Here is a 26,970-nt window from a genome sequence, read left to right on the forward strand (position 1 = left end):
TGAAAAATAAAAATGGAAACTTTCGCTGATAAGAAAAACTGTGCATGTCTATTGCTTATTGTATGGTATACATATATTTTGATCTAGGACGACATTGACTTTATAATTGACATGTATTGTTTATACTCAGGAGTATAGTATTTTTTTTTCCAATGGCCATTAGTAGACTGGATACAAACAAGCACTGTTAAATCTGACTAAACAACTCTTGGTTACTACTGTGCATACATCCTGCTGCTATTTTCGTGCAATACCTTCAGTGGAACGGCATCTTTCATTTTTGTTATTGTGGGCGAGTGCAATTTCAATTCAAACTTTTCTATTTGTTTTTCCTTGTGAGATATACTCACAAGAGATGAGGTGATACTGTTTTTGTTACTCCGTACTGTTGCCGTCTGATTTTTTATGCACCCAGCTGGAGTAGTACTCATGATTTCGTTGTAAATTTTACAATGACAATAAAGGCCTTCTATTCTATGCACTATTCAAAAGCCGGATGTTTGCTTAACTAGACATTGGGTCTTCATAAAAAGGAAAACAGCAAGTGTCGAGATACGTAACTGCAACCTTCGTCTCAAACTCATCAAGATGATAAACTACTATGCTAGTAGTTAAAGAGTCGGTTTCCTGATGTGAGATGAGTCGAGCCACCCGTGATGTACAGAAAGGCACCCAAATACTAACGGCCACCGTCCTTCTGGAAAGTTCCCGCATGGCGTTGCTCGGGCATTCGACTAGGAGCCTCGACCTTGAAAAGTTTCTCGCTGACGCTCGTCAGTCTCCACAGCTCCGTTTATAGATTCTCATTAGAAATCCTTAATTGCTCGCCATCCCCCCTCAGGGCAAGTCCACAAAGCAGCAGTTGTGTTCCAATTTGTGTTATAATAAGTGTTTATAACCGCTGTGCTCCATTTCAGAGTCCCCATCTGCCGAAACGACGTACAAATGAACAAAAGCACACACAAACTACAAGTTAACACTTTTATTTACTTGCACTGTACATGAGTTTACACACACACGTTACCAACCATGTGATGCATGTAAATGTAAGAAAATAAAAGGCACAATTTAGTTTTTTTTAATAAAATATAAACAAAAAGCACAGTAATACTGTTAATGTCAAAAGGCATATAGTTCAATCCTCAATGTTTTTAAAAGAAATTAAAATACCTATTTTTTTAAAAACTAGAAACTGTAATATTGCTTGATCCGAAGGACTAAAGAGATGAGGAACTGCACAAGTAATGATAAGGCGATTCCCGGCAGATGGAACGCGTAGCTTGGTTTTAAAAAGCGGGTCAGAGCATCATGCAAGCCAGCCACTTGCAGGCGATCTCCATTTTTTTCAGAATTAAAAGCGGTATCCTCGGGCTGAGGCTCCTGCGGGTTCGTCGCCGTTAGTTTAGTGCACGATACAAGAAGCTAGCGGGTTAAGGATGGGGCATCGCATCCTGCAGTAAGGATCTAGCGGGAAAATAGGGGGAAAGCTCGGGAGATTGATGGCACAGGTCGTATTTTTTTTTTATCATGAAGAGCATAACGTGACAGCCTACAAAAACGACTTCAGTCAGATGGGACATGACGCCTGTTTACTGTTCATATCAGGTCAAAACCCGAATTAGATTTCAGCGCTCCGGCAGTCTGCCTTTAAAGATATTCATATTTTCACAGCAAGTCGCCCCCACATTGTTGCGGGTTTATATCTGGTATGAACACGTAAATCTTAAAACAAGCAGGGGTTTTAGGCAGAAGGGGAGGCTGACACGTCTGCTTTAACCCGATGCAGTGCATAAACAGCCGCGAATACGGCGCATCTTAACGTTTATTCCCCCGCGCGATTTAAACCAACTGGACTGTTTCAAGTCATCCTTTCACTACTAAAACCAAACTGGCAGCAGAAAGAAAAAAACGTCACCGAGTAGGAAATGCTTTACAACTAGTTCCGTGCTAAATGCCACTAGTTCTGCTTTTACTGCAACCAGCGGCCTTATGAAAGCAGTAACGTCCAGTTGGTGTGAATATTCGCGCAACTAGGTATAAGGCGATGTAGTCTGGGGTGGGGGATTAAAGTTCGTGAGCTGGGTTTCTGCGGTTTCATAATTTCCGTGTTTTCCCAGTTTCAGCATTTTCAGTCCGGGCAGAAGGGTCTCCATTGAACCTACAACATCCCCCCAGTTGCGACTCCATCAACGCCACACTTGGGATGAGTCCTCCTCATTCAAACCCAAGGATGTGTCCGCAAAGATATAAAAACCATCACCTGCATCACGTGCCCACATACGCGCTCTCACGTGCTTTAGCGTCACCGGTGCTGCACGAGACCATGGGACCGTTGCTTTATTTCGAGTTTTTCCTTTTCTCTTTTTTAACTTTCACTGTTTAAAAGCTTCCCTGGTTGACTAGCGAAGCCAGACTTGTAATCTTACCTGCAAAAGCTCAGGCAGCTTGAAGGAAGAAAAAAAATAGCATACCAAACATTGCACCAGAGCAACAGTGCACACTTCACCTGATACTGGTGAAAGTGGGGGGGTTTGGTGGGTGGGTGAACCTGTGGCTAGGCAACAGGTAAACGGCTGTTTTGAGGAGCAGAGCTTGGGAGCAGCGGCTAGCGAACACTGATTTCCATGAACGTCATGTAAACAGCTGCGTTCCCCACAGCGGTACGGCACGCCACGGCCGATGGCGGAGGGAGTCGGGAGGGCACGGGGCGCCGTCTCATTCGTTCTCGTCCGGATTCTGTGGGTCGATTATTTTCACATGGGTGAAGGGGAAGAGCCCTTTGCGGCCATTGACCTCGCCTTCCCACTGGCCGCTAATGTTCATCCGGGTCACTTTGACCACGTCCCCCACCTGAGGAGAGGACAGCAAAATGGAAAGGGGTGGGTCACATTTCATGAAAATCTAAAAACCACTTAAAACACTTTAATTCAAATACTTCAATGAATGCATGAATGGATGCACAATACCACTAAACACCATTTTTGCATCATCCAGTGTTTTGCATGCATGGAAAATATGACTTCAGATTAGCCTGGATCGACCAACCCCCCCCCCCCCCCCCAAAAAAAAAAGGTTTTGCATGGTTCATAAGGGTACAAGGACATCCATCTATATCCTGCTGGAAGGTCATTTGATGCTGTTAAAACAATGTGTTACAAATGTAATAAGCTATTTAAAAAAAGTAGGCTGATCATTATGCTACATGAGCTTGTGATTAGGATCTCTGTGAATCCATACCTAGCAGCACACAGACACCGCACTTCAATGGAACAATTTGGAAGAGTAAATACTCCCATGGTTACTCACCCCAACAGACAAAACACTTAACAGCGGTCTGAAGAAATGAGACCATGGGATTTGGAGGCTTTCCCCCCTATTGAATATTAGCAGGTCAGTCTCTTATATGAGACTGAAATACTTCACTGGTACCAAGCAGGAAATTCTGGGAGGCTGGGGATAATCAGGGGAGACTGAGAATAGTCTACCACTACCAGAAATTATGCAGTCAAAATTCAAGAATTTGGGTAATTTACAGGGGTCAGTATAGATGCAGTGCAATCACAGAGGCTCGCTTTGCATGAACCACCTTCTTAATCATAGTATCTACTGTTAATATCTACTAAATCTAGTATCTACAACTATTTTGTGCATTGACATTGGGCCCTGTCCTGTGTTCTGGTGAGCCTTTAGAACTAGAACCAGCAAAATCCAGCAGTCATCCACATGCCGTATGTGGCAGGTCAATGTCATTTAATCTTCCTAGTTATGTGTCACAGATCCCTGTACAGTCAACGCACAGTACTAAAATTATGTATACATGGAATAATCCTGCTGCACCGTCTAGACCAGGGGTGGCCAATCTTATCCGCAAAGGGCCGGTGTGTATGCAGGTTTTTGGGATAACCTGTAGGTTAGCTGTTCAAACCCAGGTGTGAGGACTCTTTTTCCAATCAGTCCTCTAATTAGTAATCTAATTAGGGAGTTGCAGCGAAAACCCGCATACACACCGACCCTTTGCGGATAAGATTGGCCACCGCTGGTCTAGACCATTACCCTCACTTAAAGGGAAACTTCTCCTGAAATGCTGAAATAACTATGTTCATACCACAAATGAAATCACATTTTACACATCCAGATAATAGCACCACCATCAAAGTTACTGAAACCTCTAAAACCATCAGTAGATATTTCAGTATGTTTTAGAACTATATGGAGAGTAAAATATGCACATCTAGAAAGACTTAGGAGTCCAGCAGATATTGATCTATGAGAAATGCAATCTGCTTACAGCCCAATCACACCACATAATTCTTGCAACTTCGAAGATTCCTACGGATCCTAAAGACAGTGCCAGTAAAACAATCACCTGGTATCATTTACAAATTAGACCAGGCTTTCATAATTTTGTTTACTCATTTTTGTCAAAAGCAAATCAAAATAAAAAAAGCAGCTAACGTACAGAGATGCCCCGATCAACCAGCCAAGGATCGAAATCAGCCAATTTTCAGCGTGCTGGCCCAGACCGTAGACCAGTCGATCAGTTTCATGTATCTCCTATACTGAACCGGTCCATTTTACACATGTACCGGTGCAGGCGATAGCCTGATGGCCCCGTGCACACTCATAGCCACACGCTAACATATCGTTAGCGTGGAAGTTCTTCACTGTGAGTGAACATGGCACAAAGACTGCAATTTGTAATACATGTAAAGCCAAAGTAAACCGCGGGGGACCCACCATGAAAATATGGTGAAACATCAGAGGTGAACTTTAAACTGATTTTCAAACATATACTGGATAATCTTGAAAAGGAATAATAATTAAAACTGCAAAGCTAGCAAAGGTTTTTTCCTACGGCAGAGTAAAATTGTTTTAGCAAAAACTTCAACCCCCTGTGTTATATTGTCCATACAGTATGAAGGTATGAAAAAACCTGACAATCTAGCTTACTAGCGATGTAAAAATTTTATGTGCATAACGTGCGATGCTGGTATTAATATTATTTGGAAGAGAATGGCACACTTCAGTTTGATTTGGAGGTTTGTAACCTATGGATTTGTGCATTTTAAGATGAGTGAAAAGAAAAGAAAAAGATCAATGTTGTGTTATATGGTGAATTTAAACATATTGGAAAATGTTATAAGTAACTGACATTTGTTATTTAAATCTGTTGCACCTGCTTTTGTTTGGTCAAACATGTCAGATAAAGCTGGGTGTACAGCAGCTCATTTTCAGTTAATTGTTATTTGTAGAGTTTTCCAAACCAGAGCACTTTACCCTGAGACTTGTTTAAGTGAGAGAAGACCCTGTAAGTGCAGTTTGGGGGAAATTCTAAAGTATAACAATTTAATTTATTATGAAAACAAAATTTTGCATTGAAGAATTTTTAGTTTGTATATCCTGTCAATTATAATTTTCAGAAAGAAAATCGGAATCGGCAGGTCACACTTACAGAAAAAATTGGAATCGGCCAAGAAAATTGCAATCCGTGCATCTCTACTAACTAAGAATTATGGGCTTCAGATGAAAGTAAACACGAAGAAATAGGGATGTCTAAAGCTATCCCAATGCTGAACAGCTCATAGGATCACCTGCAGATAAAGACACTAATCTGATTTGAGGTCAGCCGACCAGCCTTGGACTAAATATCACATTCCCGGCGGCACATTTATTTTTTTTTCGGACTAAAATCTGTCGCGGAGCAGAAGTGATCAAGACCTGGAGGGGACAACAGTGCTCTGTGGGAGTCACACTGGGCTAACCCTAACAGGCAACGCTGGCATCCTGAGTGTTTACGCCGCAGCACTAATGCTTCTTAGCACGTGTTTTAGTGCTCCAATGTTCTAGTGCTGTGTGGCACACAAAAAATATCTACATTTTCTGACAATATGCATAATAAGCGCCCCCATTAAGCAGGATCATCACCGGTGCCCGGGGTTTCACCCACTCCACGCCAATAACCACTGCGCCACCTGCTCGCTCGGCACCTCCGATCGTTTGGTCGGGTCTGTCCAGACCCGCAGGCGATGGTGGGGAAAAAAAAAGCCCATCCGTCCTTGCTTATGATCCCCATCTGCCACCGATCACGAGGCAAGCGGCTGAATTGCTGACATTTTCATAGGTTGTTTCCCGACCCATCCAGAGCCCCAGTTCCATTTCAAGAACAGCCACAGGTTCGTTTCCAGCGCAGCTAATTTTACCAGTAACGTCATCACTTGTGAAGTTACTATGGCCCACTGCTGTACGAGGAGCAGTTAGATACTCTAGTTGGAAAATGATGTGCACTTTGAGGGGGGGAAAAAGTCAACAGCCCTCACACCCACACATGTAAATGTGTTTCATTCAGGGGGAAAAAGACCTTTAAAAATGTAATGTACATGTTCTATACACAATTTACATACTCTAAAAGTAAAAATTAGACACGCACATCGTAACTAAATTGTTTCTTCCCCCTGCGTGGTTACAAACTTATGAGTCAGCAATAAAAAGACCTTTATAAGTGCACAACCCCCCCTATCCCCCCCCCCCCAAAACACAAACATGAAGCCTGCTTAATAAAACCAGCAAAGTGAAGATTTCAAATCCACAGCTCAGTGACGACCACCTACCTGGGCATCACGAAAAAGTGCAAAATATGAGTCTGTCTGGGAAGAGAAAACCCATATATATATGTGTGTGTGTGTGTGTGTGTGTTTGTTTGTGTGTGTGTGCGCAAAGAACCTCATCCAGATGATGTGAACTTGCAAGGTATATTCTGGCCAAAGTGAACTATCCCAGCTTTATGGTTTTCATTGATTTTTTTAACTTAATGTGTCCCCTGGCTGACCACAGGCAGGCATGACTAAACCGCAAACACTCAGTAAACAGAGGCGCAGACCTGCAAACACCTTCAAGCTCTGAGCATGCAGCTCTGTGCTGATGGCGGGCTGATGGTCGAGTGGCTTCGCTGCACAATCCTGCAGCTATGCAGCTATGAATAATCTGTCTTGGGGCCCCGGCTTAATAACTTGCAGCCAGCAACGTATTTTTAGCTAACTGCAATCAGATAAGTTACTCCTCCCCCCCAGTAAAATTCTCACACCAACACCTAAAGGTAAAAACCCAAGGGCTTCAAACGCCCAGTGATAGCTAGCATATAAATCCCCCAGTGCACCCTAAAAATACACAGTGTGACCTTACTGAAGCTTCCGCTACTTTACAGTAACCTAAGGTGGGCCATCCCTACCTCTAGCGCCAGGGCAGTCCTGTCGTAGGCACAGGGCACTCTTTTCTGGATGGCCTTGGCCATGACGGGGCCGTTCTGCGTGGAGGGCAGGGGACCGGGCCCGGCCGGCAGGGGTGAGGGCGTCTGGGGCTGTGCGTACGCGTGGGCTGGCTCGGGGAACCCATAGCTGTTGGAATTACGGCTGCCATGGGGCAGGGTGCCTGGGTGAGCACTGGAGCGCACCAGCCTCTCCACGTAGGGCACAGGGATCATGCCCACACGGCCCTCTTTGTTCCGGGCGCTCCACCACTGCTCCTCCGGCTTGTCCAAGATTACTAGGATCTCGCCCTTCCGGAAGGGCAAGTCCTCGGCGTCGTTGCCCATGAAGTCGTACAGAGTCCGCACATACTCCAGGTTCTCATCCAAGCCAGTCAGCGGCATCGCTGGGCTACTGCTCACTGCGGGGTTAACATACCTGGGGGGGGGGGGGTACAGAAGGGTCAGTAAATACATGGGCAGTGTGTGGCTTAGTCTCTGTGTCTGTGATCAGAAGGTTGCTGGTCTGAGCCTCGGTCTTCGCACAATAGTCACATCGCCGTCGGGCACTTGAGCAAGGCCAGTTAATCCCCTAAAAATGTGCCAGGGGTGTGGGATAAATAGCCTGACCTTGCACTCGGATTCACCTCAAAGGACAGCAAGATAGGACTTGTGAAAAGAAGCATTCCAAATACCTGTACTTGTGCAAATGGCAAATAAAGCATCATTCAAACAGACAGGGGGGCGAGTACGACCCAACAGAACTGGGCTAAATCTGCTAGAGGCCTGCAAACCAATACAGACACACACGATCGCCTAAAAATACATAGAAAAAGGCCGCTGAAATTCCAGACCGCTCAGGAAACTTTCTTCCAGCTTCAGCAAGAACCAGCTACTGCAGTTTACAGACGTTAAGAACATATGGGCACCAACATAGCCCCAGTTCACAGGTGACGAGAATTGAGGCACACCAACGATGACTTGGCAGCAGAGGGGAATGACATCACAGGCTGGTGAAGGCCAAGCCCACCGTGACACAGGAAGCCAGGCTTTGACGTGCCAAAGACTCATGGCATCCGCCCCACCAGTGCAATTCCACATCTCGTTAGATCCTAACACCCTGCACATCACATTAAAGGCTAGACAAGGCAGTGGTCAATCCCTCAGCAAACATTCAGCTTTCCTAGCTTGCCTTGTCGCTGGCCACATCATGTTAATCTAAAGCACAGGCTGCTTGTTCATAATGTAAACTGCACAATTCATTTGCATTAAGTGACTCAATAAACTAGGATAGAGGTCTGCAGCTCCAGTCCTGGAGAGCTACTGTCCAGTAGTTTTCTAGCCTAGTTGGCTTCTGATGAGCCACACTTGTTCCTGGTATTTACCTGAGATGAGTTGGCTCATGAGAAGCCAACTAGGCTAGAAAACTACTGGGCAGTAGCTCTCCAGGACTGCAGTTGGAGACCCCTGAATTAGGATATTGGGAAATTTGCTCCAACTTATCCCTGAGTTCTGATCCAACTACTCCCCTCATGATCTACATGTTAATATGACTTGTTTGTTTAAAACCCAGGAACTCATCTATGTAAGCCTAAACGGGTATTAATATGAAGCAGAAAACGGTCTCTTGCAGTTTCCTTGGGCACAGGAAGCCTGTGACAGCAGCTGGTGCCTCTCCCGCTCTTCCTTTTCCCTTCAGCCAGTGCCATTAATGAATGAGATGCTGCCATGCTTCCTGTCCCACGAACGTGCTGCAATCGCTGGCTGAAGTGTAATGCAATGTAACAAGTGATACTTTTTTTTCCTGAGGCTTCATCTTTAACAGTCTATTTCAAAACAGGATGTTAATGTGTGCATTACACCCATGCACAGAGACATGCACATCTGAACAATCAGTTGTCATTTAGCTTTTCTGGTAAACTCTGAAGACCACAAGTACCGTAAATATTCTAAAGAAAGACGTACACTTGCATTCACCGTTATAACTATGCCAGCCATCATTGTTACGCCTGACGAAGACATACACACAATTAACTGACAGTGATTTAAATTTTTCCTCCATGCATACATTTTGTAAATTGAGCTTTTAAAAATTAACTAATCATGATGCACGTTCGTTGGCAACAACCGCCAATGAACTGCCTTCATCTGATTAGTTCATAACCAGGGACAGAAAAGACGTTTCAGGAAACTTTCGCATCGGTTTAAAAGATGCAAACTGCCAGCAACACGAAACGGTTTAGCTGCAAGTGCAGCAGGTGGACGATACCTGCACGATTGCAATATGTCAAGCAGCCAACGGGGGCCTGCCAGAGCCGGACTTAAATGTACCTGGCAGCCGGCTCTATGAGCGTTGTCGTGTCCAGGTAATGGATCTTGTAGAAGTCCAGCAGGGCGGGCAGACTGTCGAACTCCTGGTCGCCGATCTTAAACCTCTTGGTGGGCAGCGAGTTTATAATGTAGTGAGAAACCTTGGAGTTCTCCGACACCGATAGCACGTAATCGCCAGGGCAGGTGGAGGAGTCCCGGACCAAGAAGACGCCGTGTCTCTGTCCCTGCAGCCGGCTTTGCGCCTCCTGGCGCGAGACGGGACCGAAGTACCAACTGGACCGGTCCGAAGAGTCGAAGCGCGCGGATGACATGCTTCGCAAACGCAGCACGCAAACTTCCTATATATATATATATATTTTTTTTATGTATGTATACCGAACCCAAATAAATAAAGTCAAAAAACCGTGACGGGATATGAGCGGCGATGCACCGGAGCTCGCTGCAGCCCGCAGTCCAACAGAATGAGCAGCAGATCAGCGAACCGCAGATCAGTTTCCCTCTAATTTCCTTCCAAAAATATAATTCGACCCTTTATTTTTAGGGTGGTTCGCACTTAGCAATACCCTGAGCCCGCCTCGAACCTCGCGGTCCGGCCAGCTACCCCCGCCGTCCAGCCAGACGACGAGCGAGCGGCAGCTTTCACACTAACGGGGACTCCGGGCTCAGTTTCCCGGCGGACCTTCGCGGCTTATTTAGAGACTAACTAAAGCATAACGGGCCGCCCATAAACGCGCTGTTACAAAACAAAAAAATGCAACCCGTAAAACTAGCTGGCTAGCCGAGTACAGTTAACCGGGCAGCCCGTTAGGAGAAAGACTACTCCGGCCAAGCGATCCCAGTGTCGCATTGCTCCCCAGCTACTCACAGCGGTGGACCCGAGTTACACCGTCGTAACCGCGGTACAAATGTAACACCAGCTTTGTTCCCGTACACTTACAGACTTTAAAAAAGAAGTGATCAAAAATGGCGGCCTGCAATGCGCCTTCGCAAAACAAGCGAGCGGATAGTACAGATAAGGATCCCTCTCCGTGATCTGTCACTTATTAACCTGGCAGTGCCTTCCCGGGATTTATTCCCGCTCCTGTCCGCATTATTTTCACCGGAGGACGGTTTAATGTCGGCGGATCGGGCTCCCGCTCGTCGCTCGCCTTGTTGATATTGCGTACCCCTCCTGGGACCAAGCTGGAAGCGGAGAAATGGCGGACGGAGGGCGGGGCCGTGAGCTCTTACTCTAACCCGAAGAGCGCCGACGCCGGGCCAGCCGGAGCAGGGCAAAGCAGGGCAAAACAGGCCTGGGATGGCGCGCCCGGAGGGGGCCTGGCACGACCCTGCTCCAGTCCCTACGCCAGCGGCGTTACGGAGGGGCACTGTACGCAGAAATCGTAGATACCAGGCAGAAGGCGCTTTAGCTTACGTGAATTTTTTGCCGTCTGAAGTGCCTTGAGTTTGGTTTATTTCTAGGTTAATACGTGTTATTCTGCTCTGGAGAAAGTTAATCTTCCTCGTCAGCTTCACTTGCTCATCAGTCTAACTTTACTTTCCCACCTACTGACCCAAAATCCCAACACTTATAGTATTTTTTCCTTAGAGTTCGTGTAAATTAATCTGTACAATTGCTGTAATATGTTATATGTAGCCTAATTCCATGGCTAAAGCAGAACTACACTGGTTGTATTTAAATTTATTATGAATTAAAACAGGAAACATGATTTTAGTATAAGCAGATACTTGGGTTTAAATTTAACACCTCTTATTGTGACAGAGTGCAAAGCTGTAAATCCAGATTTCCTGTTAGGAGTAATAAGTCGCAAGGCGGAGAGCTGCGGATCCAGTCGTACGACTGAACTTGACCCCATTACGATGCAAGTTTCAGAAGGGATCTCCTTTCGTACATTTGAGGAGCATGCGTAACCCAGATTTGTTCAATAATGAATACAATATTGTATTTGCACTTTGTCTGGCGTTTTGCACAGTGTGTTAGGTGTCGATCGAAGTTCATGAGGCGCCCTAGGCAAGTTTCATCGCCGGCACCCCGTCGTTCAAGATTAAGTGAAATTGACTTGCTAAATTGGCACCCCCTCTTAGGGTGTAGCCCTAGCTGTTGCCTATGCTGGCGAACGTTCTATATGTATACGGGAAATGCTGACTTGTGTAAAATAATTAGGCTCGGATAGTGACACATTATTGAGTAATGGTTCCACGGAGTGATATGAAATGGGCAGAATCTGCTAGTTTCCTCATATACCCACTGAATTTGGTGAAAACTATATAGAGTTAAGGGATTAAAACTGGACTATGGGAGCCATCAGCACCCCGAGTTCATAAATTTTTGGGCAATGTTTCATCCCAAAAACATTGGTGTACTATGTGATACTAGGCTGACCATACTTCCTCCTTTTCCTGGCTTTGTTGTATTTTTTGGGACCGAAACATGTCTAAAATGTCTGGGATTTAGCTTTATTTCTTGTTGATATTTGTTTTCTACAGTCAGAATACTTTGTGTGCATATTTGCATTGCTTTGCATCCTGCCCCCGATGTGTTTTTCAGAAAGCAGAGTATGGTCACCGTATGCTGTACACTAAAATGCATGCAGAATGTGCCCTTGGTATTATTTCGAGGCAGTCATTAGTTAACAACAGTGGGTTTGATCTTCTTTGAACTGGCATGGCATACAGGACGTCCCCTGCCTTGAGTGCTGTCCTTCCTGGGAAAAGTTCCAGGCCCTGCAAGATAGATGAGTGGATTTACGTTCGATGGGTCTTTTTTGAATAATATCCTCAGCACAATGAATGAAGCATACATACTGTAAATGGTTTCAGGGAACCGGTTCACTACTTTTCTTTCACAACTGTTTCAAAAGCTCGATTGCATGACGGAGCTGCCGCTTTTGGGCACCCTGTTTCCTTCTTGTGTATCTATAAGCTCTTACTCATCGCAGCAGTGATTCATATCATGGTGGACTATCCTTATCTTTTGGCTGCAGTTCAATTCTGCACTGATCCGAAATCTGCCAGTTGACTGTGACTCAGTTATCAGGATTGAAATTGACGGCAACAAGATGTAACATTTCATTTTGGATTTAAGAGAAAGGAATTTAATTCAAGAAAATCTAGTTAAACTTCCATCCATCAGCTATACCACTTTAGCCATCTGGGTTGCAGGAGCCAATCCCAGCATCATCGGGCATGTCTGCGGAAGGAAAGTGGAGCACCCGGAGGAAACCCATGCATGCACAGGGAGAACATGCAAACTCCACACAGAAAGGCACCCTGGGTGACCCAAGAATCGAACCCAGGACCTTCTTGCTGGGAGGCAACAGTGCTAACCACTGCACCACCATCCCACCCTAGTTAAACTTCAATAGGTTATTTATTTAACACAGCACTATTATCAGTGCTGTCATTTATATAATTTTACATGGTTTTAATTTGTTTATTTGTGGAGCTGATTTCCACTTTGGCATTTAGGGGTTAAGAGACTCCTGCTCAAAATTAAAGAGAAGCAATTAAAATGAAGAAGCACCCTGTCACATTAGTAGCATTTGCACGGAGGTGCTTATAAAGAGATTTTAAATTATGAATATGACTTAGATAAATGAATGGAAAGTTACGGTTCATCCTTTACTGCATGTATTCATTAGTGTTCTATTAGCATGTAGGAGCCACATTTTCCAGAAGGGGAATCAAAAAACAGTGAGCACCAAGGCCAAGAGAAGAAGAAGCCAAGTGAAATACAATATTAATCTGTATGGTCAGGAAGTATAAGAAAATCGCTCTCGGCGTCCTTCCGGCGACTCGAGTGCCATTGAAGTGGCTTCAGCATACACAAGCTGGGTTACCCAGCTGGTAGCTTTTCGCGAAGGGCAAATATCTCCCCATTTCTCAAGAAAGTCACGTCACAGACAGCACGCCACACATCAATCTGAGAGGATCCACCTTCCCGCAAGGCTACCTATTACATTAATGATGTTTAAGAGACTGATACTAATGCGGTACGTGGATTACATGCATGACAAGGCACATATAGCCCAGAACGGGCAGTGTAGTATTAGCTATACGCCAGATTTAAGCTGTTCATTTTGTTTTCCTAGAATGAGGTTACGGCATTCAAGGCGATTAAAAAAACAGGAGCGCAACAAAAAAACTGGAACTCGTATACATTTTACACCATAAGGAAACATTTAGGGTTGAAAAATGACACCTTCATTTCTCGTTTGGAGTAATGGTGTCTGAGATGAGATTTAGACTAATATACTTTTAATGGACTGAACAGAACAAAACTAATTTGTGTGACCTGGAGCTCCTTGCAATTACATGAGGTTTCAGACTAAAGTGGATGCTCTAAAGCACAGAAGAGGCACGGTAAGTTTTTTTTTTTTTTTTTTTTTTAATCGTTTTTTCTCCTCTTCAACTTGGACATGGAACCTAGTTCATTCCAGAATATTCTGCATGATGAATCCATGGTTCTGGCTGTTGTTAGGATTCTTTTTAAAGCAGGATTCACACAGGAATACCATTTGCAGTAGGATAAACCTTTTTATTATTTAAAACATTAATAAACAGTGTAAAAGTAAACAAAGCCACTTAAGCACAGTGTTTTTTTGTTGTTGTTTTTCCATTTCAGATTTTGATCTGTGGATGAGGGCAGGCAATTAATTAATCAGATAATCAACCTTCTTTGTCAACAGCCTCATTTCAAAAATCAACATTAACAATTTTATACATAAAATCAATAATGTTTCATTTTTTTTTACCTGATATAAAATGCATTTTCAGGGCAGGACTTGTATAAAAGCGATTTTAAATTTGAAAGAAATAAAGGCCTTCAAAGAGGGGGATTGAAAGGCAGCAATGAGAGCTCATACCCATCAAAAACAATGACATAAAGGCATGGACTGGGAGAAGCACATTATCTTCACAGTGAAAGCTTGGCAAATGTGATGTTGCTGTGCCCTCAACAGCTGCCTGTGAAACAGGAAAAGTTCTGGAAGATTAAGCTTCTAGTTCAACTGGAGACTTTGGATGTGTGGGGATGGGAGGGTGTAGGGCAGCCTGGGATAGACCGAAAAAAAAAAAGTAGGCCACAATGACCTAGATTTCAGATTCCCTATAGCTTTTATGTGAAAATAGATGAGCGGCTTGGGAGATCAAATTAAATGTGGTTCCTTAACCTGTACACAGCCCTGTCAGTGCTCTCTTGGGTTACCCACGTCCACCCACCATCCAACGGGACCAGGGCACTCTCCAAACACGGATGCTCAGACTCACAAAAGAGCAGACTGTTGAAGGCCACTCTAAATCACCGCCGGCTGCACGGTAGCCACAGCTAACTGGAGCTAGTCTGCCGCTTCATAGGGTTAGCCGCCTCAGATTTGGCTGGGTCCAGATGATCCCAGGAGTGAACACCTGTGCGGTGCTGCCATCAGTGCTCAGAAAATGCAACGGAACCCAGCAATTTAACTCTGCCTCACCTGAGATAAGATAAATGAAAGTGTATACAGACGCTCCTCTACTTACGAACTTTCAGACACACGAACGAAAAGGACTGTAAGTCCAAACTGTGTTCCTTGGGCTCCCGTTTCCTGTCCGCAACAATTTTTTTTTCTGCGCGCCAGTTCCGCCTAGTACAACTTCTGGCCGTTGCGTAGGATGCGTACTCCCAGCATCCTAGTTCTTTGTATTTGCGTATACCCTTAAAATGATGTTCAATAACGCCTTACGAACATTTCAAGTTACGAACGGCCATTCCGAACGCATCTCATTCGTAAGTAGAGGAGCGTCTGTGTGTAATATGGAAACTTTGAAGTGTGGCGTTCTCGAGAACAACTCTGAAAATAAGGCACGAGAAAATAAATGAAAAACCATTTATAAAATGTACATCAACTCCTCAATCCCTATCTGCCCATAGCTGCCTGTTCTAGAGCCAACATCCTTCCGGAGTTGGAAGGCCGACGGTGACTCCAGGGACAGGGAATATAAAGGGAACCAACAAACAGCACTTACAGCTCTGCCACGGAAGGTCATGTCATCCAGTTAGTTGCCAGTGGTGTTAATTGCAGCTGCTTTCGACTGAGCAGTCAGAACTTTGCTGATAAAGCAGTTTTCTATCGATGACAGCTCAATAAATTGATTTCAGCCCCCCCCCCCCCCCCCAAGTTCACACCACAACTAGTACCACCTTTCTGAAGAAACTAATTTTGTTCATGCAGAAGGATAACATCTAAAGATTTGAGCATTGTAGACCACAGTTATCTTCCCCAAGTGCTTGCTTTGGAAAATCCCACAAAAGCACTGATTCTACTCCGCCCCCCCCTTTCCGGTACTTTGACACAAGGGCCCGTTGGCATCGTCCCTTATTTGTGTAAGATGCTGTGTAGGTAGCCGCCCCCACATCAATGGCAAAACAGGTTTTCAGAGAAATTCTCAAAACCTGCACCAATGAGGATGTTTTGGCCTTTCTAGAAGTTTCCTTGATTTCACCCAACCCGACACAAACAACCTCATCCTCCCCCAGCACCGAGCCTGGCTTCGAACAGAGAGGGATGGGCACACAGCCTGGAAGAGACAAGCAGGGAGAGAGTTCCTCAAAAAAAAAAAGGAAGGGGGGAAAAAGACATGCTGAAAAGAAGATAGAGAGCAAGCCAAGAACCATTAGTGAAGCAGATGTGGGTTTGGGCCTTGCAAGATCCAGGGAGGTCAGCGTGTGGGAGGTCTGCATGTGGGAGGTCTGTGCCAGCTTGTGGTCTGCCTCACCTTAACTGGAGAGGGCACTGGGAAAGTCAGCAGCCCCTGTGTTTTGGTGCATCTGCTGGGACTTTTGTACAAAGCCAGTGTTTCCTTAAGTGGTATCAATCTTCTGAAATGAAACAGCAGTAGTTAACCCTGAATCACACAGGTGTGCCTGTATGTGCATGCCGGGGGAGGGCCATGGATTTACATTAATAAAATTATGGGCTATAAAGTCTGTGCTATAATAATTATAATAATATCATTTAACGCAATGTAACAAACTTCCCCCTGCAAGCCGTACTGCCTGAACTGCCAGGACCTTCCCATAACAGCCCCTCATTATATATGGCTGAAGCATGAGCATTCAAATCTTCGTCCGCTGCCACAGCACCGCGTCAGTCATCGCTGGAGTCGTCGGAATTGTCGAAGTCCGGGTCTTCCCACGACGCCTTGGCACGCTGCCCCCAGCCACGGGCCTGGGCCAGGGTGGAGCGGGGCACCAGCAGCTCACAAGCGGCCAGGCCCGACACACGCTCTTCGAAGGCGGTACCGCTCTCCCAGCGGTCGCTCGAGGGCTCGTACACGTGCACGTGCTTCATGCGGCTGCCTTTATCATGCGAGCGGCCTCCCAGCACGTAGATGCAGCCGTCCAGCACCGCGATGCCCGGCTCCCCGTGCCCTGCTGGCAGCGGGCTCACCAACGACCAGCTGTCCGCGTTTGCGTTGTAGCATGCCACCTGTTGGGGGAAGAGGGCACAGGCATATGTGAAGATTTCCTCTGCAATTGTACAAAGACACTATAACCGGTAATCACAGAGTGAGATTATTCCTCTCAATGAACCATACTGCTGCACACTGATACTACCCACTGATACAACACCATAAGGTCACATGACATTCTCACAATGAACTTACCCTCCCACACACAGGTTAAACCACTCACAATTAAGGCACTTTTCCACTGGCGTAAAGGAACTGAGCCGTACTGCAAAAAGAGACTAGTTAAAGCACAGTTCCAGCTTGCTTCGGTTTTAGAGTGCAGAAGGGTTGGCTCAGGGTTTGGAGTGAGACAGTGATGTAAAACCGAAGAGACACTTATCTACGGTCTACATGGTGTACATCATGATTTACTATGTGCTAATTTCTGCTAGTATTTCTGTGAGATTCGCTATCTCATGTTAGCATCAAATGCTGGTGGAATTAGCATTCGTAAATTGGAAATTTTCTGAGTTATCAGGAGTGCATCAATGCATCACAATGTGCAATACTACTAATAATGAATAGTAGACAGAATATGGCCTTTAATCCTTTAGATAATCCATGGATATGGACACAGATCACAAGTATTTCGACCAATCAGATAGTGGTAATGCAACCGGTTTTGTTTAGTCACACTTGTGGTCGTCATTTTGCGGTACAGTTCGGTTCTTGATGGAAGTGGAAAAGCTCCATTAGTCACAGACTCAGATTCCTGTAGTAAAGTGCTGGGGTACCTTGAGGACATCACGCCGATAGCCTCGCTCATCATTGCTGCCCCCTATGACATACGCCCGCCCCCCCACAGCTGCCATGCCGTGCCATGCCCTCTCCACGGGGCCCTCGGCGCGGCCCGTCCAGTTGTTGGCCTGGGGGTCGTAACAGTAGGTCTCCTTGAGGTAGGACAGCCTGCGGCGGCCACACGTGATGTAGATCTTCCCGTCCACCACGGCCCCCGCGTGTGCGTACACCTGGACCAAGTGAAAGTCAGAGCGTTTGTGTCAAAAGACATAAGGTGGTTTTTTTCCTCCAGATTCAGGTTTCCATGATTTCAGCCTCATAATAAAAACATTCATTTCCAGATCACTCTACAGCCGCAGAAAAATTTAAGAGACCACAGCACAACTGTTTCACACATTTCTCAATTTATGGGTGCGTCTGTGAATTTTATTTATATATATACAAACTGCATATATTTACATATATACAAACTGCAGCTTGGGTCTTCTCTGTTTGTCATTAATGAAGGCCTCTTTTTTTGCTTTATGGGACTTAAGTCCTGCCTCTAGAAGCCTGATACAAACTATCCTAGCAGTGCACTTCACACCTGCAATTAATGTTTCTCATTCCTTTTGAAAGTCACTTGATGTCATCCTCCAATTCATAAGAAACTGTTGTATAAGTTAACAGTCATTGCTGCCATTAAAATGTTGCTTTCGCCCTCTACCTGGCTGGTTTATGGTCGTTCCCAGTGACTCCTGCTTCACCTTATTCTTGTGCAATGCTGTCTTAGAAATTTTGAACCTGGAAGCAACCTGGCCTTCTGTTAGCAGGACCAGGATTAAACCAGGATTTAAAACTGCAGATTTGTTTAAAAATATAGGGCAGCCTCTTGTTTTTCTTCTGTAGCTGTATATCTTGAGTGTTATGGGACATAATGTGTTGTGGTCTCAGAAGCTGCCAGACATGGTTATGTCTCCCACACGAAAACACTCTGTGAGTGGCCTTTGTTTCAGCCTATACTTCACGAAAACCACGTGTTCCGTGTCCATCGGGGGACAGTGACGAAGCTGCCGTCTGCACAATTCCAACACCATCTAGTGGAGGCCTAGAAGAACAAGGGATCTTCTCTATCATCCACAGGGTTTTTTGTCCATTTAGACAGATCTTTACTGTCATTTCATCAGAGGCAAAAACCATGAGAGAATTTACCCCTGAGTTTACAAAAACCAATACAGGAAACCACTGACTTCCCCAGAACAAGTGATGCTATGGTCAGCCACTCTGTGCCCTAATTATCTGATGTTAAAAATTCACTACGGCACAGTGTCTCTCTATCAATGCAGTAATCTAGAGACGGAAAACAGAATTTTACTGCTGTACAAATGGATGGAAAATCTATCTCCAGATTTCAACCTCATCAGCTAAACGATTTGCGAGCCAAGCGCCCAGCTGACCTCTCGCCGGAGGCCGGCCACAAACTCCCAGGTGTTGGTGCTGGGGCTGTAGCGCTCCACGCAGTCCAGCTCGGTGCTGTAGTCACGGCCTCCAATGGCATAAATGTACCCCCCCTCCACGCAGACGCAGTGGTCCGCGTGCTGCTGCTGCAGTGGCTTGATGATGCACCAGCTGTTGTGACGGGGGTCGTACCTTGGGTGGGCAGGGGTAGGAGTTAAGAGATAAGTGGATAAGGTAGGCTCTACATGAAATCTGATTAGACAGTCAACTCTGGAACATATGACTTCTTCAGATGAAAGAGGCCCTCACCTCCAGCAGCGAGTCTCAGCACGGAAGCTGCTGGTGTTCTTGTCCCCACCGATAAGATAGACAAAGTTGTTGAGCACGGCGATGCCCTGGTTAGACATGCGGGGAGCATGAGGGGCGGCCAGGGTCCTCCACTCGCCCCAGGACGGATGGAAGACCTGGAGCTCATCGGCGTGGGCGACGGAATCTGGCGAGTACATGCCACCGAAGCCCAGGATGCAACGTGAGCGGGAGCGCGGCTGGGTGAGCGCCCCCTGCAGGACGGGCTGCCACAGCTCCTGCGCATGGTAGCGCAGTGCCGCCGCCACACGCTCCCGCAGCACGCAGTTCCTCAGTCGCTCATGGAGGCGCTGCAGCACCGGACGTTCCATCAGGCAGAAGCGCACCGCCTCTAGCATCGGAAGTGGGTCCTGGGGAGGCAGGGGGGAGGAGCTTCTGAGTCACCCCGCCTCCCACTGGCTGTGCTGTGCTGAAGGATTCCTAACTACTGTGGCACCCTGCTCACTCCAGATTAAGAGCTTAACAATGATCAATGATCATTCAATAACTATATCAACTCATTATTATTATTACTAAAAGTTATCGTACAAATAAATTCCATAGTAGATGGAGTTTTCGTGCACTGACTGGGATAATACAGGGAATTCTTGGCAGTTCACAGTAAATCCTGCAACAATGGCCTTCACTTGACTTAGACTCAACGGCTTGTTTCCTGCATCGCTATCAGCTATGATCGCATCAGGACTTTCAAATGAAGTCACAAACATTTTCATTTTTAAAATGTACACAAAAAGCCGCAAGCAGAAGGACAGCGGACTTTCACAAATATTTCCTTAACTTTACATCACACCTGTTGTATTTTTTTTCTCCTCAAATGAGAGGGAGGGAACTAAAAGCTGAAATACACACATTCCCTGGCTAAACCTAAACAGCACAAGAAACACATGAGAAGCTTTGACAAAAGCACAACTATAATAGAAACAAGATTCTACTTAATAAAAGTTTGTTCTAGTATATTCTAGTAGAATTAGCTTATAGGTGGTATTTATTTACATGGGCAGAACATAAGTCTTGCTTATGCCAGCACATTTAGCTGTCTGATCTCAGTACGAACAAGGACTATATGAAATAATATTGCTCTGAAAAAGAGTGTGGCTCCCCCAGGTGGCTGTACCTGTAAGCACACCTGGTCCGTCTCCACCTGCTCAGGGCTGTAATGGTAGTGCAGAGCTGCCTCGTACACCTCGTTCTCAGAGTCGACCTCAAGATCATCACTGGAGAGCACGCCAAAGACCTTCTCTGAAGGGAGCTGGCGATAGACGGACGTCCGGGAAAAGGTCTGGATGTTCTTCAGGAGGTAAGAGTGTACCCTGGCCCCCAGCTGCTCCAGATTGTACATGTCAGCCAGCTTGTACACCTCCAGGATGTTCTCATCATCCAACCAAGAGAAGAGGAAGTCACAGCAGAAGCCAATAACCTCCTCAATCTAGGAAATAAATCCAGAAAACTGGTCTTAAAGTAGGGGTCATTGACTGAACACAGAAACAGCCAGTAACTCCTAAATCTAGAGAATTATTCCAGATGACAGGTGTTAAGGGTTCCTGACCAAGCAAAGGTGAAACCAAGAACTTGCTGAATCTAAAAAAAATAAATGCTTGAAAACTGGTGTTAAGGTATGGGCCACTGACCAAATGCAGCAGAAGCCAGTTACCTCATGAATGCAGAAAAGTAACCCAGAAAATGGATCTTAATGCAACAGCCACAAATATGATTAATCCCCAATTGTGGTCCACTGTTACTTAATGTTTTACCCCCCTCCCAAAAAAAAAAAAACAACACTGTTAGTTAACTTATTCAAACCCCCCCCCCCCCCCAAAAAAAAATGTGTTTCTCCATAAATACACAGTCTCCTTTATGTTCAATTAACAGAGTCACGCAAATCAGACAGTTGGTCAACAGTCATATACAAACACAAATCAGTCAGTCACACCCCAAAGAGGCTGTGACTAAAACAGAGACGAGTGCATTTCCGCTCGGGTACAAACTGGCGCCCTGAAGTGCCTCTGGTATCACGCTTCCTGCTTTGGGCTTCACAGAAACTACACACAGTTCCCGCAAGCAGCCTCATCAAAGGCTTGTGCATTTCTAAGATCTGTTTTCTGTAACTCGTAACAGCAGCTGCTATTGACTGTTCTCATGGACATGGACAATGGCTTGATTATGACGAACAAAATGCAAATTTTGTTTAAGAATCAGGAACAGCGATTAATAACAAAGAGGACCAATATGTTCCAGAAAACTAGATAAAACTAAGTGCTTTTATGCTTCTTCCCCATGGCTTACGTCTAATGAGAGCTGTGGGACTAAACCCCTCCCTAGCAGTGTTCAGTCACTCACAAAAACTCTTCCCTTCGATTACTTGACATCCTATTGCCATTTTGTTGTATTACCCAGTGTTTCCAAACCCAGTTCTTGGGGACCCACAGACAGTCCAGGTTTTTGCTCCCTCCCTCCCTTGATGTCTGGTAGAGAGCAAAACATGGACCGAATGTGGATCCCCGAGGACCAGATTGGGAAACACTGACCTAAGATATTGATGTATTGTATATCGATGTACAGCCAACATCTCAAATCATCCTCCCTATCATGCCAGTCCCATCAGGCCGGTTGGTCCCCTGTTGGACTTTGCATGTGCATGTAAATAATGTTTTTCAACGGTCCACAAGAAAAGTTATTTTAATATTATGCATGCAATTATAATGATGCAAATAAGCTAAGGGCTGATCCTTAACAAAAAGGAAACGCTATAAACATCCAGGGGAGCATATGATTAGCAAAATGCTAGCAGCATATGTGAGTAATCCAATTATCACTGTAAAGTGAAGGGACAATGCAAGAATTAACCCAAATGCTTTAATGCTGAGCAGGCAAAATGTTTACTGCTCACGTTACGTTTTTTGCTCCCGAGGTTAATAATAGGCAGCTAACCTAGAAGAAGCCAATGTCATGGTTCCTGTAAGCCGTATGCTTGTGGACAGCACAGTGGCTGACTGCTACAAGTCCCAGACCACAAACATTACCATTACTGCATTGCAGCTTGCGCTAAAAGGAAAATGCCAATTTACCAATGAATTGGTATTTCTAATCTGAATTAGGGCCTAATCCAAAATTATAATTATAATGTAGTACCAGAAAATGATTTTCCCCACCCCTGAAGCCTGTCTTGCACATCTGCAGTGTGCCTACCAAAAATCAGATCCACAGACAGTGCAGTTCACGAAGGCCTGCATTACATCCTGCAGCATCTGGACAGCTCAGCTACCTGTGTTTGTATGGACTTTAGCTCTGCATTTAACTGTAGTCATGGAAGTACTGTTAACTAAACTAGGGCAAGTCAATGTATGCAAACCTATCTGCAGGTGGATCTACAAGTTTGGCTGGGTTAACGATTCCCAGACCACCCTGTGTTCCCCGGGGATGAGTGCCCTACTCCATATATAATAATGACTGCACCTTAAAAGATGCCATCTGTGCAATTTCTCACATTTGCAAATGACACCCTGGACTGGGTTCACCTCCAGTCATGATGAGTCACACAGGGTAGAGGGGAACCATCTTGTGTCCTGGAATAGCTGCCGTAACATGGAACTCAGGGATCTCTAGGGAGCCCGGAAATGGCTATCGACTTCAGAAAACAAAACTCTCTGCGTCCACCTCAGAAATAAATGGTTCTACTGTAAGCAGAGATAAATAGTTTAAATTCCCAGGGACCACCATATCACAGGTTCTCAAGTGGGACAAGAATGTCATTAGATGGCATCTACCCACCACCGCAAGCTTTTAAAAGTTACAGTTTGCAGAGAAGAATATCAGTTGCTTTCTGTCAGTTGCTGATTTGCACAAGGCTGGAGCAAAGACACAGACTGAAAAGATCATTGCTGAACCCTGCTCTGGCAGTCGGCTGCAAGCTGTTTAAACCAAAACTAAACAGCATTTGGATTTTGTCTGGTTTTTTTTCTCCAGGCTATGAGCACCATGGACAAATCATCCACTCCAATTCCCAGACGGCATCAATGTTGACCGATTATTAACTCTATTGATGCATCTCTCCTTAACTGTCATCTTTATGTTCAGTTACATGAACGTATAAATGTGTCTGTGTGTAGAGCCACAAACACCCCCAATTAATAACTTTCAGAGAAGATGCTGAGAGGGAGGACTCAAACTCGGCACTATGTGTTTGGAAGGTGCCAGAACTAACCACTGACCCAAGTGCATTTTAATTTTCATTTCATTTTAAATTCAATACCAGGACAAAAATCCTTCCACATTCTATTCAAGTGTTTGGCACATAAAAGTGATTCTGATGTGTCCACGTGTGACTGATCTACCTCACACTCCAGAAAGCTTTTGTTTACTGGTCCAACTCTTAAATTACTACTTTTTGCTCCTAATGTTTATAAAGCGCAGATGCTACCTGCAGCAGGCTAGCTGCACAAAGGACCTCCTGCACACTGTCTAGGTCAAGCTGAAGCTCGGCAGTGTAGATGAAGTCCAGAAGCTTGGTCATGGCCGCGTATGACACCCCACGCACGGGCACTTCCGGCTCATGCATCTCCCGTAGTCCTCCAGCAAACATGCCCCTGAAGGAAACAAAACTCATGTAAGGACAGTTCCTGCCCACAATGAACAACAAAACATGATACACAAGTGTGACATGCAACTATGTTAGGATGAAGGTGAACCAGAAACAGAGGGAAAAAATTGTGCATCAAGAGGACACATAGGATATAATAGTGAGATGGAATAGGAAGTAGATTTAAGTCACCTGGCTTAAGTGTGAAGGAATGAGCCAAGGACAAGGAAGTGAAAAAGGCCTGCCAGTTACCTGAAGTAGTCACAGGAAGCCGCCAGCAGTAGCCGGTGGGCCTGGATAGGCCGCCCATCCACCAGAAGCGTGACGTCAAACAGGGCGCCCGAATCCCTGAGTGACAGCAGTCCGGTCAGCACACCTTGCGAGTGGGCGTGGCTTCGGTACACCTGCCGGCTGCACCGGCCTGCTTGGGCGGCCTCCGCACCCTCCGCCATCGTTCGTCACATCAGTCGAACTGCCCCACTGCCCACGGTGGCTCTCATCACATTTCCTGATTGAACAATGACAGGTGAACAAACAAATACTCGCCACGGCATCTGTAGTTCTGACAAATATGTAGCTGTACTGAGTGAGCGAGATTACTGCAGCTAGGCATTACTTAATGGAGAGTTCTCCATGTATTTATCTGACTGGAACAAAAACCAGCCAATGATTAAAAATACCATCAAAACAATCGTAAAGTGTGAATGCCACCAGCACATAGTAAGTTTTTAAAGTTTTAACAATACCGACATCAGAAAGAGAAAGCAAAACATTCAAAATATATCCACAAGAATTACTTAACCCAGACCATATCGTCTCTGTAACTACTGCGTAAAATAAAACGTAACAAGATTGCCCGTAGACACACCTCAGCATAAAAATATTATTTATTTCAGAGATATCAGCAACCTACAAAGTACTACTCGACTACTGCACCTGTTATTACAACCCACAAGCCAATCACCTTTTTCAAAATACAGCAAACCGAAACAACAGCACGAAACGGTCGATGACTACAAACAAAGAAACAATCAAATCCCACCGAATTGTAAGATTTTCTTAACTAGTCTGTCGCCTAAAACCGGCTATACGTAGAGACAGTACGTCTTGTTTTCCTTGCGCTTCTTCCCTCCCACCTGCTCCAATGTTTACGTTCCAAACTGCTCAAATCGCTTCCGGGGCACTATCGTCACATCCGCTCGGAGAATTCTGCTGATTTACGCTTCAATAAATTGAGTTTTTTAAGGTCATTCACCCGAATGATCAGAGTTCATAATCGATTTACAAATGTCTTCATTGCCGGCGCTCCGTTCCAGAGGATCTCTTCAATTAATTGTTCCAATTATTTTATTTCTTCTTTAATGGTCTTTTATTATTTATTGTCATTGTATTGACATTCACCAAGATTTATCATAGTATAGAACAACACAGATGACCAACAATCTAACCTTTGCAGGATCTACTTATGCGAAAGTTCGCTGAAATAAAGTGTGAACTCCTAGACCCTGCCGAAGACTCAACATGACATTGTGAAGGGTGTGTGTCTTTTCACTGATGTTGTATTTTATCTTGTTTTAACTTACCCGTTAATACAGGCACTTATGTATTTGCACATTTTATTGCACACATTTTTCTGTTCCTTCTCTCTATTCTCAGAGAAAATATTAATAATTTTGTTTCTTCTAGAATGAAAAAACTTAAATGAATGGGGAATCAATGTCGTTTCCCTTTTTGCATTTTGTATCGAACATATACTTTACCTTACCTAGTAGGCTATATACTTTTGTTCAAAGCGACATACATGGGATGCAGATAATGCACCGCAAATTAACATACAGTTGTCAGGGAAACAACTAGATACAAGTGTCCTTAGTTTGTGCTTGTGTACGTTAGCGTTGAAATAAGAACTGCACAAAATGTTGTTTAGACCATATACCTCAGAAAACCTAGTCAAATCAAAAACACAAAGACTAGGTTCTAATAAACACATGTAAAATACAGGAACTCTTCCGCCAAGAAACCATGATCAAGGAATAGTTAATAATGAAGACAGGAGTTCAGTGGTACGATGAATTAGTTGAGATGTTCCAAGATTACATTGTTCTGGAGACATTTATTCTTGGTAACGGAAAATTTGAAAAATGTTTTTGAAGGGCAATTTCAGTAATGAAGGCTGTATGTTCATTTGTCAGTGTTTTCCACGACAATAAATTGAGCAAGTCGCGGATTGCAGCTGTGTGCACGTGTGAACCACGTTCTTTCTGCCCCTGCCCCCCGTTCATAATCTATTACTTTCCCCTCCGTTCTGTCAGTTTGTGTTTTTGGATCAGTGAACTAGATCATCCCGTTCACCACTGAGATCATTCCATTCATTAAAAGATTCGTTTAAAAAACCGAATGGAAATCATTATGGAGGTCTCTTCAACATTAATCTGTTGAGATTTTACAATAACCAGCACACAGAAAAGAACTTGCAAGATGTAAATAGTCAGCAATGTTCACAATTTGTTTAACAATAGTTCTTACCTTCATGATTTCAAATGATTTTTTTCACACCCAACAACCAAACACAAATCAGGACTCACTGAAAAAACTGAAAGACCATGCATTTATTGAATGAAGAGTTACTGAGTTATCAAAGAACCACTGCAGTAAACAACTCGACCGATGAATAATTCGGTGAACAAACATAATCACTCATTGACAGTATAATCACGCAATTAACAAACAGACCGAAGAACCACCCAGGGCCCATTTTAACCCCCCCCGCCACATAACCACGGTGCTGTTAGAG

General features: G+C 44.7%; 2 protein-coding genes across 6 annotated transcripts; both read right to left on the reverse strand.

Moving 5' to 3' along the window:
- Window positions 1–967: 967 nt before the first annotated feature.
- On the reverse strand, window positions 968–10,920 carry LOC111851785 (crk-like protein). Its single transcript, XM_023827022.2, has 3 exons — window positions 9,572–10,920; window positions 7,226–7,679; window positions 968–2,850 (listed from the first exon to the last, which is right to left on the reverse strand). Exons 1-3 carry the CDS (start codon window positions 9,880–9,882, stop codon window positions 2,716–2,718), a joined length of 900 nt encoding a protein of 299 aa, XP_023682790.1. The 5' UTR covers window positions 9,883–10,920; the 3' UTR covers window positions 968–2,715.
- A 3,167-nt stretch (window positions 10,921–14,087) lies between these two features.
- klhl22 (kelch-like family member 22) lies at window positions 14,088–25,394 on the reverse strand. 5 transcript variants are annotated; one of them, XM_023827032.2, is made up of 8 exons: window positions 25,313–25,394; window positions 24,429–24,684; window positions 24,018–24,183; window positions 20,715–21,026; window positions 19,544–19,950; window positions 19,234–19,426; window positions 17,794–18,027; window positions 14,088–17,037 (listed from the first exon to the last, which is right to left on the reverse strand). In XM_023827032.2, the coding sequence occupies exons 2-8, from the start codon at window positions 24,626–24,628 to the stop codon at window positions 16,696–16,698; spliced, it is 1,854 nt and encodes a 617-aa protein (XP_023682800.1). In that variant the 5' UTR covers window positions 24,629–24,684; window positions 25,313–25,394; the 3' UTR covers window positions 14,088–16,695. The 5 variants fall into 5 exon arrangements, with proteins under 5 accessions (XP_023682800.1, XP_023682796.1, XP_023682795.1 ...); XM_023827028.2 differs by having other exon boundaries at window positions 25,219–25,348; XM_023827027.2 differs by having other exon boundaries at window positions 25,141–25,348.
- Window positions 25,395–26,970: the final 1,576 nt, after the last annotated feature.

Source organism: Paramormyrops kingsleyae, chromosome 2 (assembly GCF_048594095.1).
Source record: "Paramormyrops kingsleyae isolate MSU_618 chromosome 2, PKINGS_0.4, whole genome shotgun sequence".
Classification (NCBI taxonomy): Eukaryota; Metazoa; Chordata; class Actinopteri; order Osteoglossiformes; family Mormyridae; genus Paramormyrops; species Paramormyrops kingsleyae.

Excerpts from the sequence above, each read along its gene's own strand:
- LOC111851785 (XM_023827022.2), bottom strand. The coding sequence starts at position 9,882 with ATGTCATCCGCGCGCTTCGACTCTTCGGACCGGTCCAGTTGGTACTTC. Across the intron at positions 7,680-9,571 it reads CTCATAGAGCCGGCTGCCAG|GTATGTTAACCCCGCAGTGA; the intron begins GTACATTTAAGT and ends CCCCCCCCCCAG. Across the intron at positions 2,851-7,225 it reads GGACTGCCCTGGCGCTAGAG|GTGGGGGACGTGGTCAAAGT; the intron begins GTAGGGATGGCC and ends TCCTCTCCTCAG.
- klhl22 (XM_023827032.2), bottom strand. The coding sequence starts at position 24,628 with ATGGCGGAGGGTGCGGAGGCCGCCCAAGCAGGCCGGTGCAGCCGGCAG. Across the intron at positions 21,027-24,017 it reads GTGCAGCTAGCCTGCTGCAG|ATTGAGGAGGTTATTGGCTT; the intron begins GTAGCATCTGCG and ends TTTATTTCCTAG. Across the intron at positions 18,028-19,233 it reads TGGCCGGCCTCCGGCGAGAG|GTGTACGCACACGCGGGGGC; the intron begins GTCAGCTGGGCG and ends CACTTGGTCCAG.